This window comes from Ipomoea triloba, chromosome 12, assembly GCF_003576645.1.
Source record: "Ipomoea triloba cultivar NCNSP0323 chromosome 12, ASM357664v1".
NCBI lineage: Eukaryota > Viridiplantae > Streptophyta > Magnoliopsida > Solanales > Convolvulaceae > Ipomoea > Ipomoea triloba.
In genome coordinates, this window is record NC_044927.1 from 27,431,460 (window position 1) to 27,452,445 (window position 20,986).

At 37.0% G+C, this 20,986-nt stretch overlaps 4 protein-coding genes and 1 non-coding gene across 7 annotated transcripts; 4 read left to right on the top strand and 1 right to left on the bottom strand.

Annotated features, from left to right (window-relative positions):
• The first annotated feature begins 452 nt into the window (after positions 1-452).
• Positions 453-2,065, top strand: LOC116000522 (phytolongin Phyl2.1). The gene is made up of 2 exons (XM_031240612.1): positions 453-635; positions 721-2,065. The coding sequence occupies exon 2, from the start codon at positions 831-833 to the stop codon at positions 1,647-1,649; it is 819 nt and encodes a 272-aa protein (XP_031096472.1). The 5' UTR covers positions 453-635; positions 721-830; the 3' UTR covers positions 1,650-2,065.
• Positions 2,066-2,402: 337 nt separating this feature from the next.
• LOC116000521 (PP2A regulatory subunit TAP46) lies at positions 2,403-5,519 on the bottom strand. Its single transcript, XM_031240611.1, has 9 exons — positions 5,243-5,519; positions 5,013-5,135; positions 4,730-4,816; positions 4,504-4,608; positions 4,239-4,400; positions 4,011-4,046; positions 3,843-3,914; positions 3,217-3,497; positions 2,403-3,056 (listed from the first exon to the last, which is right to left on the bottom strand). The coding sequence occupies exons 1-9, from the start codon at positions 5,342-5,344 to the stop codon at positions 2,807-2,809; spliced, it is 1,218 nt and encodes a 405-aa protein (XP_031096471.1). The 5' UTR covers positions 5,345-5,519; the 3' UTR covers positions 2,403-2,806.
• Positions 5,520-9,168: 3,649 nt separating this feature from the next.
• Positions 9,169-12,977, top strand: LOC115999828 (myosin-13). Of its 3 annotated transcripts, none has more exons than XM_031239754.1 (5): positions 9,169-9,268; positions 9,376-9,810; positions 10,040-11,282; positions 11,448-12,340; positions 12,437-12,977. In XM_031239754.1, exons 3-5 carry the CDS (start codon positions 10,070-10,072, stop codon positions 12,770-12,772), a joined length of 2,442 nt encoding a protein of 813 aa, XP_031095614.1. In that variant the 5' UTR covers positions 9,169-9,268; positions 9,376-9,810; positions 10,040-10,069; the 3' UTR covers positions 12,773-12,977. The 3 variants fall into 3 exon arrangements, with proteins under 3 accessions (XP_031095614.1, XP_031095616.1, XP_031095617.1); XM_031239756.1 differs by lacking the exon at positions 9,169-9,268 and having other exon boundaries at positions 9,325-9,548; positions 9,668-9,810; XM_031239757.1 differs by lacking the exon at positions 9,169-9,268 and having other exon boundaries at positions 9,325-9,548; positions 9,741-9,810.
• A 3,677-nt stretch (positions 12,978-16,654) lies between these two features.
• LOC115999896 (uncharacterized protein At4g00950) lies at positions 16,655-18,258 on the top strand. Its single transcript, XM_031239841.1, has 2 exons — positions 16,655-17,331; positions 17,921-18,258. Exons 1-2 carry the CDS (start codon positions 16,762-16,764, stop codon positions 17,993-17,995), a joined length of 645 nt encoding a protein of 214 aa, XP_031095701.1. The 5' UTR covers positions 16,655-16,761; the 3' UTR covers positions 17,996-18,258.
• Positions 18,259-19,486: 1,228 nt separating this feature from the next.
• On the top strand, positions 19,487-19,560 carry TRNAN-GUU. Its single transcript has one exon. It is a non-coding gene; the product is annotated as a tRNA-Asn (tRNA).
• Positions 19,561-20,986: the final 1,426 nt, after the last annotated feature.

Here is a 20,986-nt window from a genome sequence, read left to right on the forward strand (position 1 = left end):
TATCTAGTTAATTTCTTGCATGGTCGTTCCCCGTATTTAGATCCAACAACGAGAGAGAGATTGAGATTCAATTTGAATTTTTCAGCCCAAAGAATTTAAGTTCCTAGCACTGGAGTTTGAACTTATGATTACCCATTTGGATTGGTAATTGGATGTCATTACACTACATGATAATTGACAAAGCTTCATTTAATAACAGCTAATCAGATCACATTGTGTCTCAGAAGCATCTTAAGCATTTATTAAAAATAAAATATTATTATCTTACATCTGAAGTAAATAAATAACGATATATGACAGCATGATACAATAAATTATTTGAGGATTTTTAGTATTTAAATATGGAATTATAATTAATTGATTACTTCGTCCCAAGTATTGCGGAATTATTGTTATTAAATAATGAAAAAACAATTTTTTTTAATTAAAAAAAATGAAGTAATAGAGGTTGTTCTCTCTCTCTCTCCTTTCTCCGACAATGGCCTATCACAGCTCATCTTCATGCTCGGAGGGAACAATCCATTTCTCTCTCTCTCTCCTTCCCTAACCCTAACTGTTTCTCTCTCTAGAATTATATGCATCAATCTCGAAGCGTTTTTGTTTTTCTTCTTTCAGATTTCGCATTTCCCCTATAGGTTTGTCTCCTCGATTTTAGACGTTTATATAATTATATATGTATATATATAGAAGTGTACCTGAATGTATAGCTTGGATCTCCAGGTAGGGATATCGTCGGCGGAGAGAATATATCTGTGAAGGTTTTCGCAGGCGTTTTTTGATCGGCATTCGAATTTGGAGGATTTGGGAGTCGGATCGGGAATCCAATTCGAATGATGATTTCGGATCCGAGTTTGGTCCACTACGCCTGCGTTGCCAAGGACAATATCGTGCTCGCGGAGTTCAATTCCGAGGATGCCGATCTCGGAGCTCTGGCGATGAGGTGCCTTGAGAAGACGCCGGAGTTCCATTCCATGTTCACGCACTCCGTCCGGCAGCGGACCTACACGTTCCTGATCGAGAGTCCGTTTGTGTACTTCGCGATTTTCGACGAGAGGCTGGAGAAATCGGAGGGGCTGGTGTTCCTCAGGGGGGTGAAGGAGGGGTTTGACTGCTTCGTGGAGGGGAATTCGACGAAGAAACGGTTGGAACACGTGACGTCGCATTGTTTTCAGGGGGAATTCAATCCGATTTTCCACCAGTTGCTTGATTCGATGTCGGATACGGAGGAGGCTCCCCATTCGCCGAGGAAGCAAAGGCACCACGCGAGGAGAGGCAGCGGTAGCGGCAGCGGCAGCGGGAGCACCGATTCTCTCTGCGGGAGAAAAATCGGGTCCGCGCCGCTGTTCGGCGAGGCGAATAACTTGAAGAAGAAAAAGAAGCGGTTGTTAGGGGAGTTCAGGAAGGGGGGAATGGATGGGGGGAATGAGAGGAAGCTGAATATGGGAGACGACGGGACGGAATTAAGCAGGGAATTCTCAGTGTCAATGCACAAAAACGCTGCGTTTTCCGGCGAATTGGGACACCAGAGGGCGAAGAAAGTGTGGAAGAAACAAGTGTGGGTGGTCCTCTCCCTTGACCTAATCGTCTGCACCATTCTATTCGTTATCTGGCTCTGGGTTTGCAGGGGCTTCAAATGCATCGATGGATGATGATGAATTGATGATCATGAACAATAACCAAGATTAGAATAACCCTTTTTTTCATCTGCATTGGTTGAACATGTTTTTTCAATGCAAAGTTGTGCTGCTGTTCTTGACTGGATTCATGGGTTCACCTTCAATTCCTCCCCGGGTAATCTTTACTTGAGCCAATTTTATGTGTTCCTCGTACAACCTTTTTCTTATATTGTGCTATAAGCTGTATGCACATATAAATGGATTTACAATTTACATACATATATATATACCACTTTTCAAGGATTGTTCCCTTTCTTTCAGCATTCATTCAATTGCACTTACATGTACTGAAACAGATCTCTCCTGTTCCGTGTTTCTATTCATGCCCTGCAATGGTATGCTTCATCTAAAGACTCAAATTGAAGAATATATATATATATGTTCTGTTCTATAAACTGTAGAACTGTTTATACTTTTTTTTTTTTTCCTTTTTTAATTCGCTCTTGATTGGTTGTGCCATTTCTTACTCAAGAAAATATGTGAAGTGCATACATTGTTCAACTCTTACTCAACAAGATACGTAAATTGTGTTCAACTTTTACTCGAGAATACTCAAGAAGACATAAATTCGTTTATTCGAGAATACTCGAGAAGTCACGCAAATTGTTTAACTCTTACTCGAAAATACTCAAGAAGATACATAAACCCTTGAAAGCTGTCAATTTTCTCAAGTATCTCTCCATTACTTTGAGTAATTGACTAATTTGCCTTACCATTTCGACATGCTTAAAGTTTAAAATGCGTGGCATCCTTTATTAGCAAGGTAACAAGTAAAACAAAAAGAGAATAATTCAATTTTACATGATGCAACTGAGTACAGAGAGGAGAGAATCTCAGATGCAATCTTGCATACTGTAGAGACCCTGAACTGTCAAATTGCGATCCTGTCCCCTAAAAGCTATGCAAATATAGAATTATGAATATAACTTCTATACAAGACTAGCTCCTAACCCACTCGAAAAGTAAAATACGGAGTACATGTGAAGTGAAAGAAATGAGTTTCCAAATTCAGTGACAAAATTGACGTGACACTTAACGGTGCATGGAAGGATTGGGGTGGAATCTGTAGGACATGTAGTACTTATTGATTTCAAGGACATCTTGGAAGATTGCAGCTACTGCTTGGGTGTTTAGCCACAGGGTGTGAGTTTTTTGTTACCGGCACCACGAGGGTTGTCGTCTTTCCAGTCATCCCACGCCCTTGCTCGCTCTTCAGCAGCATCGTCATCTTCTTCATCATCTTCACCAGGCCTTGACGTGCGATTTTCCGTGTGCCATGATGAATTCGCTTCTTCCATGAACTTTGCAGTCCTTTCTTGCCATTTGTTCATTATCTCCATCTCTTTTAACCCGGCTTCCTCTATGCTCATGGTTGGCAATCTAAAAATTCGAGTCAAAGTTTTAGTTAGCATTACAGGGTTTGTTGAACATCCATCTGGTAGATTCTAGGTTTCTTTTTCTTTTTACATCTCATTTTTCAACTCCCAATCACGAAAATCTACTTTATCATTCAAATATAAATTTAATGCATATTACGCACCTATAGTTTGGCTGGAAAACTTGTGCAGCCATTCTTTCCCGTTCAGTAGTAGGGTTCCTGCCAACAAGACTAGCCGGTCCAAATATTAAGGGCTGGTGTTTATGCTCGTGCACCTGTGAAACATTTGCTCTCCCCTCAATAACATCTTGAGCAAAAGTAGCACATGTGATAGGCATTGCTGGATTAATGTATTGTGATCGCGCAGCAGCATCCCGATGCCAAGCCTCTGCCTTCTTTGTGCGTTCATCAAGAATTGCCTGTGAAATCAGTGTCTCTCCTTCCTGCAGTAAAAGTATTGCCACTGGGTGATTTTCATATCTATATATCTATATACAAGGTAATAAGGGAACAAACGATTATACTATACACGTATGGTCAAATCCAACCAATGATAGATCAATACAGGATGTTATGAAACTATTGGCAGCCCTTCTTTAAGACAATAAACTTAAATGGATTTAATGGAAATCATTATTCACTATGACTTAAGGGTGTGCTTGGTTCATGGATGCAGAAACAAGAAATGGCAGCTAAAGTCATTAATACTGTTTGTTTAACTACTTATATCCACGGTTATTTTCACCAAAGCAGGCAAAGAAATGAGAACGTTTGGATCATATTAGTACCTGTAGCTGCTTTTCCTTTATAGCAGAGAGCATTTCTTCTTCTTTTTTTAGCATTTCTAGTAGATCAATAGCCTGCAGAACCAGTTACTTGAGGTGGTTAAATAAAGATAATGAATTGACAATAGGGAAATTGGAATAACACCATAAGTATTGCAAATTTGAGCCAACCTTACAAAGAGCCAAAGAGATCGTTGTAAGCCAAACCTGGAGTACGAAAGCATTTTCAGTAAAACACAAAGCACACCCAAAGAAAACAAACAAATTCTTGACACATACTAACGGCTAATGAAGCAAATGAGTATAACACAAGATTGCAGCATGGGCAGAGGGGTAACCATAAACTTATAGGTACTGCTCATCGGCGCATGCCATAAGGTAAAAGCGTAAGTGACTAACCTCTCTTTCTTCTTCTCCATCCTCATCCAGTACATCTTCTTCACCCACCTCAACAGGAGTGGACAAAGCAGATGCTTTAGTTGATCGCCCACGGCGCTCCTTCCGTTCTTTCAGTTCAAGCAATTTTGACTCTGCTGCCTTTTGGCGCTTGAAACGTGCAATCTGAACAGGGGATTATGAGTATACAAATAAGTGAATAACCATCTAACCATATTGGCAAATATCACATCATGTACAATGCTGCAATGTACAAATAAAAGCATACCTTCTTTGCTCTACGATCTGCAAAAGCATTCGGACCAGTTGGAATGGATGTCTCCAGTTCATCTTCAGGAACAAGCTCCATTGCCTCACAAAATGCAATAAACTCCTGGGATGTGCAACCATAGGGGGAGGAGTGATAGGAATATGTTAGTGTGGTGCTTTCTTTGATAGGTGAAAACATGACTGGGCAAAAATGCTTATAATTCACCAAAAAACATAGTTTTCACCTTTAACATAGCCTGTGAAGCTTTAAGAATTTGTAGTCTGTCCCCTCCTGAAATCTTTTCCATCAACTCACCAAGGTAATATGGCACCTGCAAAGAAGCAATTACAACTTTACAAGCATTCCCATCTACTCTAAATATTAACATAAGCATTGTCATCAAAAGTACTAATTTCAGGGCTATTCAGCTTTTGCTGCCCACAAAACATATCAGGTGTCACTTCTCTAATAATTTACAGCAATAAATCCCAAAAACAAAACTTTCGAATCCTAATTTTACAGCTTACCAGAAGAAATTTGAGATTCACAGTGCTAATCTCGTCCTTTGTCTCATTAGCAGAAAACAGCCCCAGTTTACTGATCATTTCCTCGCATTTTCTCAACAGCTCGCATCCTTTTTTAACCGTATCCTAAAGATCAAACACCGAAGAGAGAAAACATGCATACACCTAATCATGAGACAGAAACGGTAGATTTTAATTTTAAAAAGCACAAACGTAACCGAATATGAAATTACCTGATCAGCCGTCGATTCAGTGGCCATAGAATGAACTTTTCGAGCCTGTTCGAAGAGAGCAGACAAAGACATCTCTTCCACCTTCAGCTCACCGATTCCCATTGGTGATGTTATTGGCCCTCTGAATTGCGAAACAAAACGCTAGAGAACGAGAAATCACGAAACGAAATATACAGATTTGGAGCTAGGGTTTCGGTTGTGTTGCAGACTTGTAGTGAGTGATTTTGAAGAACGGACGTTGTTCGATCTCACAGTGATTCCTACGCCTTGAGCGTACGTTAGCATCGATCCCCATTCCGTTTTATAGTCGGTGCACGTTGGTCAAAGACTAGATAACAGACGCTTCTGGAGGTTGTTCAGGCATGGCCCACTTCGAGCTCATAGTATTGGGCCAAATTGGGCCCTAATAGTAATTGGGTATTCTGAATTATAGGCTCCATGGGCCCTGATACCAATTGGGTATTCTGACTTCTGGGCCTCGTTGGGCTCTTTGACTCACAACTCTTTTAAGATAGCACATGATTGCACTTAATACTATTGATATTAATATTGTTCGATACCATTGAGACACATCTCAACTGATAACCAACCAAGCTAGATTCATATGCTTTGCATTGCTAGCACATCAATAGTTATACCATGGACCCAAGTCCACCTTGTCTCGTCACAATTTACATACTGAATGTTTACAATTTGTATACTAAATTGTGAACATTCAATATGTAATTTGTGTATTGGACCTGGATTCACATAATTATTTGCCGCTAGTACATGTATACAAGTATATTTGAGCTTGTAAGTCAGTTGAGACATGTATCGTGATTTATCTCATTCTCAAATTTTATAGTTGAAGCACATTGTACATTTTAAAATTTATCTTCTCCACCTCTCGAACAAAGACTAAAAGTGAAAGGTATGGATTAATAGTCTATAGACCAGTTATTGAGATACATATCAGAATTTACATCTTTTATTTATATCCAAAAGTGGTGAGAGGTTAACCCAGTGGGGTAGCTCAAGTGGCAAGTGAGTTCTCTTTGTAGGGAGGAATTTTGGGAGAACGGTTAAACTTTTCCATACATAACAAATTGATCAATCCATTGACTATTATGAAACTATATAATTGAAAAAGGGAAAGGTGGGAGATTTAAAAAAATAAAAATGAAAGAAGCTTTTGGGGGGACCCAAATGGCTGTTGCTTTTTACACAATCTAAAAACCATCCTTGTCATCCAGCCCTAACTCCAAGGGCAGATCACAGATGGAATAACTATGCAAAAAGGGTAGGAATTTATTGGTCATCTTTCATCTAGCTCTTTTAATTTATTCCTATAATTAACTAAGGATTTGATTGTACAACTTTTCTTGAACAATCCCCCATCTTTACAGTTTTCTTCAAATGAAACTAGGTTTTGGTCTGCCTATCTGGTCTTGCCCATTGCCCAAACCCCTCAATGATGAATGAAAGCGAACGTGGTCCTCTATAAGAAACTCTCCAATTTATATTAATTAACACCAGTAACTCCTATAGTCCTATCACATCTTCATTCAAGAAGATTAAATAAGTTTAGATAGACATTAATATCCGCCTTAGGCCACCACATTTCTCAATTAAAAGCTGGACAACATCATTACCTCTAGTAAATGAAGAGTTGAGAGTGAGTTGTAAATTTATCTGAGCAACTCTAGTCAAGTTAGTTGGACAATTGATTTAGTAATCATAAGGTTTTAAGTTTGACCTCATGTAAGTGTTGTTTATTAGTTTTCTCAGTTTGAGCCCCTCATTGTAATCATTTGCCAGTTATGGCGTTTTTGGATGGTTTACCTCCTTTTTCCACAATATAGTAAAAAAGAGAACTAATGTCATTTACCGGCTAGAGTGTTTTAAGTTGGCTTACCTCATTGCTGTTCTTTGTTTGTTAGGCGTCGGCCGGATTGGTCGAGTTCAGCCCTTGCTCGATTCGAGATATGGTATTGTGGCTTACCATGTAGTGATGTTGATAAATGGTTTTAAGTAGGATATGACAACTAGATAACCAAATAACTTTGTAGTTAAGTGTGTTTGACCTACAACATTCACAAAATGGGTGACCCCTGAGCGCGGAGGTTATGGACCGAAGGAAATTGTTGGACGTCAACATTGTGGCTTACCATGGAGGCTCTCCAATCACATCCGTTGCAAGCAAGGTGTGAGTTGAAGCTAACTAATATGGACACATGTTTACTTCCATGTGTAAACAATTTAACATAGATAAATACATCTAAATTAATATTATTTACAAATCACATCATACTTTTAAAACGTCTTCTTTTCAAATCATTTCATACTTTAACTTCTAATAACAATAAATTTGACCAGCTAGCTACATTGAAAGTGGTCCTCAATCCCCCCATATTCCATCTCAAAATCTCACCATCCCACTTTACAAGCTAGGAATTACACTGTCAAATCTCATAAAGACATGACTTGTGAATTGTGATTCCTCAGCTTCAGCTAACACCCACCTGGACCATTTCAAACACACAGGACACTCCAATTTCATCATCATTTCATGAACCTCATTCTGCATGTGACATCACTTTCATTCCTCTGAACAAAAGCTTAGGTGGCCATGGCTATTTTGAGCTATGGAAGTTAATGTTGACCCACTATGAGGGTAAGCACTAGAGTGCGCAGCTGTTAGTAGGCCCACGTTTTCAGTTTCTCTAGACTATATCCCAAACTTCGTGAATTTATCCATAAGTCCATAAAAAGATAAATCGATCCATGTATGTTTACAGCGTGGTTTAAGTTCCCGACATGCTAATGTAAGAGAACAGTCCATGAACCCGCCATAGGCCTATGAAGAGATAAATTGATACTATATCTCGAACCCCATAGGTCCATGAAGAGGTAATATAAATCGATCGCCATATGTCTAATATGTGGTTCGAATTCCCACCATGCTAATATAAGAGATCAGAGCAGTACATGAACCCACTCTAAAAAGGTAAATCAATCTTCATATATATTTCTAAGGTGAAGTTTAAACCCTCACCTTACTAGTGAAAGAGAGTCAGACTGTTTATCTACTAGACCACGACCTTGGGACATAGGTATATATCCCTTGGCCTCAATTATGGGTGATGAAATTGTATGTAGTGGGATCAAATGTACAGTGACAAGTTGATGATACTGCTGCTTGTTGGCCCTTGCTTGCTTATATAGTTGTAGTAAGCTTCATGTGGTGCATATTGGACGTACGAGGACAAAATTTTCTTAAATTATTTAGGGTAGGTGACACATTCAATCAAAATTGCCCACTCAAACTATTTTTATGAAAATTGTTTAGAATAGGTAGGACAAGATGTAATGATCAAATCACAGTATTTGATATGTAGTTTGATTTTTCTTAAACGAGTTATTGAATACTTGAGACTAAAAAGTTCCTTGTAAAAATAAGATAAAAAAACAATTGTCAAGACTTTATGGTCAAACGGTATAATTGTGACTCTCCGAAATGGGAGGTGACATGTTCGAACGCAGAATTGCTTTATTGATTATCCTCAGTATTGTAAATCTAATATAGATTCAGTTTAAATTTAATATTAGCATGGTTGAAAATCCTCACTATTGTAAATCTAATCTAGATTCAGTTTAAATCTAATATTAGCATGGTTGAAAAAATTGTTAGACGACTAGACGCAGGGTTATTAACAATAACTAATCGGCCTCCTAGGCAGCTTAGTTAGTCGCCTAGCTGGAATAACTAATCGGCGTTCTAGGTAGCTTAATTGATCCCCTAGCTGGCCAATATTGATTAATCGGTGTTTAGGCCCAATATTTGCAACATTGAATGTTAGTATATGAAACTATGACAGAATGATTGCTTGGTAAATGGTAATATAATGAAGAGATGAAAAAAGGGGAAATGATTATAGCTTAAAGGAGCAGTGAAGGATTCTGGGCACCCACCAAATTACAGCAAGGCCACCCTGGCGAAGATACAATATTTTGCGGTGGACTGACTGCAAGGTTGATAGAGATGTAATATTTATAACTCCATTTTTCTTTTTTTATATTTTGATTTTTGACCTGGGATATGATTTTTCTGGGCAATAAATCAATAATAATGGTGACAAACCCACCACCAGGAATCTAGCACCAATGCTCCCTCACATTCAGAGCCATAACGGAAGAAGAAAATAAGGGGAAAGTGGGGTGTGAGTTGAAGGACAAAAGGCCTGCAAGAGTGGGGTTTCATGGGTCATCAGCTTCTGAAAACCAGGGAACAATTAGCCTCACTTTTTCCTACTGCTTTCCCATGGTACCATCTCTTCTTTAACTAATTTTGCAGTCTTGCTCTTGTAAAGTCATGCTTTTGGCGTTCTCTGCTGGGTTATTATGTTTTGACAATAACTCATACAAAACAAGCTGCTGTGCCAGTTTTCTGCAGTTTTAGCTGCTGTGCCAGGCTCAGAATGTTCAAAGTTTTGGTCTTTTTTGCTTTTATAATTAGGTCCCAGTAGTCTCTGCTCTCTGGGATTTTCTGCTCAAAGGGGCCTTTAGCCTTTAACCACTCTGATCTTGTAAGTTTATGCACTTTCACCTTCTTCTTTCTGCTTAATTTCACATTGTCTCAAGAACAGTAAACCTTCATTGAGTCCATTTCTTGATTTGGGTCTTTCTGTGGCATCTCTAATACCAATATTTCTTGTGAATCTTTTGTTATTGTACTATGTTTTTGATTGATTTTAGTTCTTGATTTATAGGATACAATGTTCTGATTTAGTTCTAATCTCTTGTTCCTCTTTTTAGTTTGTTAGGGGAAATTCATGTTACAGTGTAATGGGTGACAAGGGGGATTCATGTTCAGGTTCTTGCTTGGTTATGTCTGTAGAAGGGAAGGAAAATTTTGGCCCAATTTTCTTTGGGGTTTCTTGTGCATTCTTTGCACTGAGGGTTTTGCCAGATTCTGATGAATCATGTGATGAGAATTGGTCAGAGATCAGGAATAAAATGCTTCAAGGAAGTGCCCAGTTGTTAGGGTTGCTTGTTTGGAGGATTCAAAAGGAAGAGGCTAATACTAGGATGTCTGATCTAACGTTTGAGCTCGAGAATGCGCGGGGAGAGATTGAAGAGCTGAAGAGACGACGAAGTGAGGATGCAAAGGCGAATGCGAAGGTTGTTGGGATTTATGCAGCTCAGGAGCAGTGCTGGTTTAATGAGAGGAAGAAACTCAGGCAGCATATTGGCGGTCTGATGCACGAGCTGAGAGTTCTCGGGGTGAAGAAGGACAAAACGGTTTCTGAATTGGACGATAAGTTGAGGGAAAACGAGGCTGCTTTGCAGTCGAAAGATAAGATGATCGAGGAAGCGGGACAGAAATGCAAGGAGCTCGAGGAAGAATTGAGGAAGGCCGAAAATGTTGCAGAAGAGCTGAGAAATGCTGCAAAGGTTGAAGCTCAAAAGCATGCCAGTGAGATTACAAAGCACAAGACCGCTTTCATCGAGCTCGTGTCAAGCCAGCGCCAGCTCGAAGCCGAGATGGGTCGTGCTGCTAGGCAAGCCGAGGCAGCTAAGGAGGAGTTCGATTCAGTATTGCAGCAAAAGGAGCAGTCGGTGTTGATGATGCAGAAGCTATCTATGGACCTCATTAAGGTGCGAAAGGACTTGGAACAGAAAGATCAGATCTTATCCGCCATGCTTCGAAAGTCCAAATTGGACACTGCAGAGAAACAAATGCTTCTGCAGGAAGTGAAGCTATCTAAATCCAAGAGAAAGCAGGCTGAGCTAGAGACAGAAAGATGGAAACTCCTTTCTGAGTCGAGGCACGAAAGGCTTTCGTTAAGAAATCTGTTGTCTAAACACGGAAATTCTAAGCTAGACGTGATTCCCAATGGTAAGGGGCTGCTCCCAAACGAGATTATGCCATCCAATTCTGGAAAGAACAGATTAAAGAAGATAGATTATCTTCTCGAGTACGAACAATCTGCATGTAGGAAAGATCCCGAACTCGTTTCTCCTCTAACTGACAACTATTTGACCAATGACAATGAAAGTAAGACTGCCACCATATCTCATTCTAATTGTTAAAATTCATATAAGTTCATTTCCCTTGTATCTATTATGATCTGCTAAAAAAGTTGTGGATTCTATGATTTTTGGATTTTCCTTCTTCGTTATGGTTTAAGATATTGACGATGCCTTAAAATCTTGTCTGCAGTATCTGTAGCTGATATTGAGCACTTGGAGAATTGGGTTCGATCCGAGGTTGAGAAATACAGGATTGCATTTGAGCAGAGGCATCACCTAGAAATTGAAGCTTTTGCAGAACAGTTGAGACTCAAGGATGAGAAGTTAGAAGCTTTTCGTTGGCGCCTACTTAGCATGGAAGTGGAGTCGAAGAGGCTTCGGACCCATTTTGAAGCTATGGATCAAGACCTGTCGCTACTGAGACAAGAGAACATGAGGTTGGAAGCAGTGCTCTTGAACCGGGAAGCAGAATTAAATTCCTTAAACGAGCGGCTGAGTGAATCAAAGGATGTCCCAGATTGTCAGAAGCCCCAAGATCAGGATACAATTTGGTCCAAAGTTAAGATTATAAAGAGAAAACCGGGGGAGAAAGAGCAAGGAATCAAGAAGGGCACCGAGGAAATCTGTGAGGAGGGTGAAATTACGAGAGATGAGAAAGGTACAGCAGTTAATCCTCCCAAGGACATCATATTGACACTAAAATATCCCGTAAAGGAGATTCAGGAAGAGGGCGCCTCGGTGGCCTTGCAGCCAAGTTCAACGGGAGAGGAAGATTTCAGCACAGACAGTGCTCGGGGTGCTGAAACATCAACTTCAGTAGACAATGCTGCAACTAAGATTAGCCCTGCGTGGAAGGTGAATCTTCAAGCTCTTGGTGTCTCGTGCAAGATCAAGATGCTGAAACAGCAATTTCTTGTGCTCGAGCGCTTGACAGGGAAGCAAGAACGCTGTGAAAATAGCGAAAGCAATGACAATGCACACTTCACTATGCAAGGATTCTATGCACTGATGTCTGTACTGAATAAGCAGGTTGCTCGATATGAGTCTCTTCAGGGAAAGATCGATGATCTTTGCAAGCGAATGGTAAGCTCCAATTCCAAAAAAAAAAAGTTTCTTTTTCGTTCATCCATTTGTAATTTGTTCATGATTGTAATCCATTTCTTTGTTTTCGGTTTTTAGCATGAAAACAATCTCGACAAAGCCTCTGAACGAATCAGCATTGCAAGAACAAAGGACCAGATCAAGATGCTGGAACACTTCCTCGAGGAAACATTTCAGCTGCAGAGATACATAGTGGCAACAGGACAGAAACTGATCGAAGTTCAGACAAAAGTTGCTTCGGGATTAGTTGGAGCCTTACAAGAGGTTGACAGGCCCGACTGCTTCGACATGAAGAGGTTTGCAGATAACATCAAAACTCTCTTCAAAGAAGTTCAGAGAGGCCTTGAAGTTAGGATAGCACGAATCATCGGAGATCTCGAAGGGACACTTGCTTGTGATGGCATGACACGATAGAAAATCAAAAAATCTCCCCAACTAGAAAACAAAACAAGTAAACAACCAACCTTTTTACCCTTTCTTTCTGCAAGCTTTTGGTGCACCTTCTGCAGAGCTATCTAAGATATATATATATCTGTAATTTTTGTATAGTGATTTTACCACCTGCAATAGGAATCTCTTTTCACAGTGTTCATATGAAATTCTTGATTTGGACACCAAACTAGTACTGTTACAGACATGACTACTTAAGTACAGATTAGCAATTCAGGCTATTATGAATCTCACATCGAAAAATAAGCGAGAAACATATAGGTTTATAACGTCATGATGGATTAGACTATCTAACTAATTGGATTCAGTCTCCTAGTTGAGTGACCTTGGCCCAATCTTAGATTATACTCCGTAACATGATATCAGAACTTGTTCGGTCTACTTTGTGTTCACCTGGTTGTTGTTTACATCTCAGTTGAGTGAAATTGGCCTAATCTTATATTATAACACGGGCAAACCAGAAAACCAATTCAATTATGATGTTATTTACCTGACTTAAGTAGAATCTTCATTGTTATATTATTTGCTAATGACAAACATCCAAAAGGGTTGATGCCTAAGGTAGTATTTGACTAGTGTGGGACTCTAGATGTAGGGTAGTAGTGTAGCATCAAGTTCTGTTGTTGATGTACCACTAAAGAAAGAATCAAAATCCTATTGTTGACAACATAGTACAAGCTAAAGATGACTTAGTTTTAATATGGGATGTGATTGGTTTTGGTGTTAGATTTTTAGCATTTAGCCCCAGACAGGCATGTGTTGGTGATCTTTTAAGGATATGGATTATGTTCCAAACATATTTTATAGTCAACCAACACAGATATGCCTGTGTTATGTTTTATGATAACGTTCAACTCATCAAAATAAACAACTAATACAATTATAATTTCGAAAAATCAACTCTTGTAAGGGAGTTGTGTTATGTTAAAGGGTTCTGAATCAAGTCTTCCTCATAGTAAGAGTTAAACTTTAGCGCCAAATTCAAAGTAGTTTTTATAGTACGAGCGTATGCCAAAAAACAAATGACGTTTTTAATCTTTAAGTTGTGACCGTGGTGTATATTTAATCTTTTTTTGGTGACGTGATGGATTTGATTCGTAAAATTTTTAACGAAACCCTAACATTAGAGATCAAATCCACCTATGATCTATTCTAAACCTTAATTTGGTTATTTTTATTTCCATTTTTAATTTCCTATTCCCCATTCTTTGTTTTCAAATTAGAAAAATGTACAAATAAAAATATTTTCTCGTTTTTTCATTCTTCGAAAAAATAAGTATTTTTTCTGTTAATAAACACAAAATTGTCATTTCTCCATTAATCTTTTTTTTTTCTTTTGGTTTTCTCTTTTGACTAATCAATAAAGTTACATGGTGAGAATACATTCTATTAGAAGTACCAATAATATGTTTTCTTGTGAAGCATATTGAATTGGAATTAAATTTTTTTTTTTTTGAAGAAAATGAATTTGAATTAAATAGGCATGGACCATAGCAAGAGAAAATTGAAGTGCATTAAATGCATATATGACCCATGGCCATGGTGGAGGCTCCATAGATCAAATGCACAGTGCTCTTCACATGGTTTATTTGGACTTTTGATCATCTTTCTCCTTCTAGCTAGTTGCTCCTAATCTTATCTACCTAATAACTTTGCACCCAAACTTAAGAGTCTCTCACTACTTTTGTCGAAAAACTAGTGGATGAGGTAAATTACAGAATGTGTCTCAACTAACCTACATATCCCCAATTCATGCCTCCCATCTTTGTCCTATAGGCCTTTAATTCATAACTCATCTGAGCTATTTTAGATTAATTAACCAGTTGAGTTGTGGCCGAACAATTGTTATCTACATGATAATAATGTTGAGTGGAACAGACATAAATGCATTAGCTATTAAGGAAAAAGAAAGAAAGATGTGACAAAACATCAACAAATTTAGTTGATTTAGGTATGAGAATAGATGGGAGGTGGGGGCAGTGTTAATATACCTACCCTATAATTTAATTTATATTCACAAATTTACCACTTATTCTCGACATTAATCCAATAATAATAACGTTATACGAATTAAGTAGTCGAGTCAAGATAAGTCGTTACATTGTATAATAGAAGTATTATTTAAACAAGTCAATAGTTAATAATTCCAGTATAATAGTTCGTTTCTTATTATAAATGAGCTTGGAATGCTCTTATTTAGTTGGTAATAATGTAGATGAAGTGAAATTAGAATCATGTAACATGTGAAAGAAATCCTCTATTTATACTGACGAAGTAAAGAGTAGCACGCTAAAGATTTGTTGCTAATGAAATCGATGTTGCATTTTGCTACTAAATGATCAAGTGAATCATGCCACATGATGGTTGCTAATGCGGAGATTGGTGGAAGATGTGACATTTTCTTCCAACAATAATGCTTGACCTCAAGATCAGACATTCGACCTCTGAGACAAGAAAATGCGTGCAGGCCCATGATATCACCTATCAAGTTTATTGGATCAATAAAGTTGTCTTAGGTTGAATTTATCCCTACAATACTTTCTCACTTTTAAAAGTGAGTCCTATATTCACATCATTACATTTGCAATTCATTCACTATTTTTTTACATCCCTCTAAACGCTCATACACCCTGCAACTACTAGTAAAATAAAATTTATGAACTTATTTTTTATTAATTGACTAATTTAATTGTACCTGGACACAATGTGTCATTTTTGTTTCATTATTTTGCAGACAGAAATATTAAATGAGAAATAATGCTAAATTATTAACAAATTTGCCGGCTCTCCATCAAATCTCAAATTTAAAATAAATATTTTGAAATTCATTTACAAGTCCTTTTCAATATTTATTATCTTACAATAACAACGCCACTGCACCACCACCCACCAAGGTGACTGATTTGTTTTAACTGTTAGAATATTTGAATAGGATTCATCGTTTTATTATGTTAAATTTTTAGTTATAATTTAAATATTGCTATGAAATCTTGATTTTTATGAGTCAAGTAATACAAAAGAACCAACCGGATTAATTAGACATTTAGCTTGATAATTATAATATTTCAAGTAATATATGTATTTTACTCATGGTATTATCATGGTATGCTTTGTAGACATTCTATGGTAGCTAATAGATATAGAGTATAATTTTTTTTAAAGTCATATAAACAATGATTAGTCAAGGGTGACCACAAGTAATTTTTAGATGAGAAAAAGATTATTGTATAATTTCATTTGAGTATTTTTGTAATGAGAAATGCTATGTTTTCTGTTAAACTTTTATTTAATGTGACATTATATATAAGACTGTATTAAAAACATTTATTTTTATTAACTAACATTGAATTAGTTGATCTTGAGATTTTTTTTTTTAAAAAAAATCAATAATGACACATCATGGTAATTTTATGAGCTGAGAGAAATATAACATAATTATTTTCTAATAGAATCTTCTGTAAATCAATATATATGAAAGTGGGAGTTTACTTTTTGCAACACTGATCACAAGACTAACTAAAAATTTGTTGGTAAAATTTAATTTTTACTTGAAGGACTTGCCCAAAAACTTTCAACATAACTGACATATATTTCAACATTGAAGGTGCATTAGTGACTCGTTTACTATGTGACATGTTTTCATTGGATCACACTTTCTATTTATGTTCTTTTCACATCATAATCGGGTCATGAAATTTTACTTTATTATTTTCCGTTGACTAATTCATGCTGTCGAAGTATGGCCCGCGGTATAATAGGAGGGCAGTTTTGTTATTTTACTCGCCCGTCAAAGGTATCCGTTAGGACCGTTACTTGGCTCGTGAATAAGAAGCGCCAGGAGCGTTTTGCACCTTCTCAGTCCCATGTCCATTTCGCTTCTCTGATCAATCAAATTCCATTTAAAGGTAGCGGAATTGATCGGCGATGAGGTAGGGTTTTGAGTTTTGACGATTATGGCTTTTTCCGACGAGGATTACGAGCCAAAGTCTACTCCAAAGCTCTCTCTGACTAAGTTTCCGATTAGCAAGCCTAGAGTACCGCTAGCCGCACTCACGCCGCCGCTCCACGCGCCGGTCTCTATACCGTTTTTATGGGAGGAAGCCCCGGGAAAGCCGAGAACCTCCGCCGAAGCATCGCCGCCGCCGCTGCGGAACTCGAAGACGGTGTGCCGGAGCCTCGACTTGCCTCCTAGGTTGCTGAACAATGAATCGGGTAAAATGACCACCACGCCCTCGCCTACCACTGTGCTGGACTGGCCGGACGTCGGCCGATCGTCTCTCTCGTCGTTCTCGTCGTTCCGAAGCCTCGAGGAAGGCCTCGTCAGGCTCCGAAGGAGAGAGAGCAAAGAGCGATCGTCATCGCCTCCATGGGAAAGCTCCAAGGAGAATGCAAGGGTTTGCAAGGGCAGCTTTGACTTTTCCTACTCCGTAACGGACTCCAATTCTTACGGTAAGAAGAAGTTCGCAAGGGTTAGAAGAAGAAGCAGCTTCCTCAATTTCTCACGTAGCAGTTCCAGTCTTTTGGTAAGTCAATATCGATTAGTTTTATTGATTCTAGTTGATTGGATTAATAACTTAATAACATCAAACCTTTAAGTTTAATTCTCGGTAAAAGTAGTTTATTATTAGTTGGAAAAAGTGTCAAATAGGCCACTCAACTTATCGCTTTTGTGCAATTGGGCCATTCAACTTAAAAAGTGTGTCAATTCAACCATCAAACAAACAAAATTTGTGCAATTTGACCATTTCTACAAAATTTTTAATTCAATTTGAGTTAAAAACATTTCAATATTGACTCCCAACTAGTATGGTAGAAGAAAATGCCACTCTTAATACATATATGTTAGTAATATAATTGGATTTTACCAAAAAATTTTTGTAAAAATGGTCTAATTGCACAAATTTTGCTTGTTTAATGGTTGAATTACACACTTTTTAAGTTCAATGGCCCAATTGCACAAAAGCAATAAGTTGAGTGGCCTATTTGACACTTTTTCCTTATTAGTTTTCTCCGTTTGAATGTGAAGATTTATCTGATCTCTTTGTTGTTTCAAGCAGTTTTTTCCGAAATAAAAAATTTATTGATGTTTATATTATCGATGATCAATTGCAGGCAAGCATTTGTGAAAGTTTTAAGCAGGCGGTTCCGCGGAGGTGGAGACAAGAACATATGAGACGAGTCGGCTGAAATCTGAATCTTTGTGGTGGTCTGATCAATCTGAGCGAATTGAAAATTTCGTGTTTTTTCCACTTTAATTGGTTCATAGACTCTACTATGAATCAACCTCTAGTTTCGTTTATATATACTTGCCACACTTCAAAATGGACTCAGCATCTTGTTAATAGTATATGTTATTGGGAGAGTTGATATTGGCATTGATAGTATTGATTATTAGTATCCTTGACTATATCGGTATTGCAGAAAAGTTAGTATATTTACGTTTTTGTTTATATTCATGTGCACTTTAAACTTATTTGGTAGTACACATTATACTAAGTCAATATTATATGTTTACACATATTTTATGTACAAAAATAATATACTTTTAATTTATTAAAAATGTACTTTTTATTTAAGGATCATGGTCCATGCAATAATGATTGGATGAGAATGAAGTCAAGTAATTTGTAGGCCTAATAGAGCTAGTCAAAATAGGCCACAAGTAAACTTAGTAGAACCGGTAGGGAAGATAAGCCCAGCAAATGTTATAATTGGGCTTCCTTATATCCGGTCCATGGATGGGATTGTCAAGTGCTACATGAAATTTTATTAAGAAAATCTTATTTATATCATTTTTTGGCTATAGTTTTATATCAATTTGATGTGCCTTGTAACATATAATATTGTTATCGGCTAATTTAGAGGTGTGAAGATGGATCAACTTGAACAACAATCAGTATGTAAATTGTGATGTCCATGGTATAACTATTGTGTTGATCCATTTGGAGCCAAAATTTAACGGGCCTAAAATGTAATAGTCCAAATTATTTTTTACTTGAGCTAAATGGGCTTAAATTGGCTGAGCCCATTTTGATAGCTCTATTGGGTATCTATGGATTACTTTTTTTAAAAAATAAAATAAAATAAATTCAAGACGGGTACATACACTAATCCAATTTTTTTTGAATACTATTTACTCTATTACAATGTAGTATCTGTCAATATTGACTCCACTGAGGCTCGAACCCACCACCTCCCTTATAAAGGGAGGGATTTGATGCCACTGAACCACAAGGTCCTTGGCTCTACACTAATCCATACAATCTGACAAAGAAACACGACTCCCGGACAAGGATATTGGGAAGCTAGTTCGCAGATCGTTTAGCAAACCTAATGATAATGTGATTAAAACTAAGGCATGCAGCAAGTTTGGGCTGCTACACAGTTCACTAAGGCATGCAGAATTGTTTCACTAAGTTGAAGCAATTGTTATACCATCTATTTCTTTTTGTTTTTTTAAAAAAAAAAGAATGGAATTTGTGAATTTGAAATTGTGTATTTTTAGTATTGAAATTATGAACTTTTAAAATGTAAATTTTGAAATTTTAAACTCGGATCCACATAATAATTTGCCGAGCTCAAGCAAATCTGACAGATATTGGAACAATTGACCCTTTTAGCAATAAGAAGATCAGCAGTAGGAAGAAATATAGAAAATGTCGAAAATTCAAACATAAAGCTGGAATAGCTCAGTTGGTTAGAGCGTGTGGCTGTTAACCACAAGGTCGGAGGTTCAAGCCCTCCTTCTAGCGTTTATTTAACTGCTGTTAACCTTTTCATCCAATATGAGTTGATCAAATACAATTTTTTTTCCACTCAAGTTGCATTTCTGTCTGTAATATATTTTAAAACATTCTCTCAATCATATTATATGTTCACTAGTCACTACACTCTTTCTGAATATATATCAAATCAAAATATGTGTACTCAATTTCTTTATCCTACAATTAAAACAAATTGAATCTAATATATAATATATAAGTGTTTGTATTGACAGTAAATGAATTAATATAAATTTAAATTAAATTGTGTTAATCAAATTAGACACTACAAATGAGTTGTAGGAATACTAACTTGTACCTAATAGTAACAACAACAATTGGAGTTTTAGGTAGGATTTTTGAGTGCCACCAAGGGAAGATAGAAGGAGATGGAGAGGGGGAAAAAAAGTTGACAACTTCTTTTAAACGCCAATGTGAGCTACAATTTGTTATTTTTTTTTCCTTGATCAAAGTTGCCAAAACAATCCATTTCGTCCGACCTGAAATCTCCCGGCAGCTGTCCCACCCAAAGAGGTGCCTACAATTCAGCGATGTGATTAGACAATTAGGTTGTGTTCGACAGTGAAAATCCTGGATACACCAAAAAAAAAACCTTCTCTCTCCTCTCTTATTCAAGTAGAAAAAACGTATAAAAAACTCACAACAAAATTCGGATTGAAAATGGTCTAAAAAATTAAAAGTTCAATTCTTGCTAATATATCTAAGACAAATTTACCGCTCATGATCTTACTAATATGATTTACTTTTCTTGTGTAATTTATAAATCATTACACATAATTAAAATTTACTCCGATCCATATATAATATAGGTAAATTTTCTTTTACCATCTAAACAAAAAAGAAAAAAGAAAAGTTTACTAGTTAATATTTGTCACATGAGAGAAGGACAGGAAATCATTCTGATGGGGTGGGGTTGACAGTCCGCCATTCACGGCGTAAAGGAAATTATTATAAGTATTGGAAAGAGACAAAGGGCAAAACGAAATGAAGCTCAAGAGGAAAAAGCTTGATTGATGGAGGGTTAGTGGTGGCCCATTTTCACACACCTTCTCATACTCTAATCACTATACTATGGAAATTAACTAATGTTTTGGTTTAGGATAATAATAATAATAATAATAATAATTAAAGCGATTGAGTCAGTCTATCCCTAATTATCAATTAGGTAGGAGTAAAAGTGAAGTGATAGCTTTTTCAACAATAATTAAAAGTTGAAATTAAACTGTATATTTATTATTTATATATTATATACTTAATAGAGTTATAATAAATAGAGATGTAGTTGTAACTATTGATTTGTTGAAGTGATCATTTTTAGTAAGTAAAATGTTGGAACTTGGATGAATATGAATAGGAGTTTTTTTTTTTTTTTTTTTTTTTTTAAATTTTTTTTAAT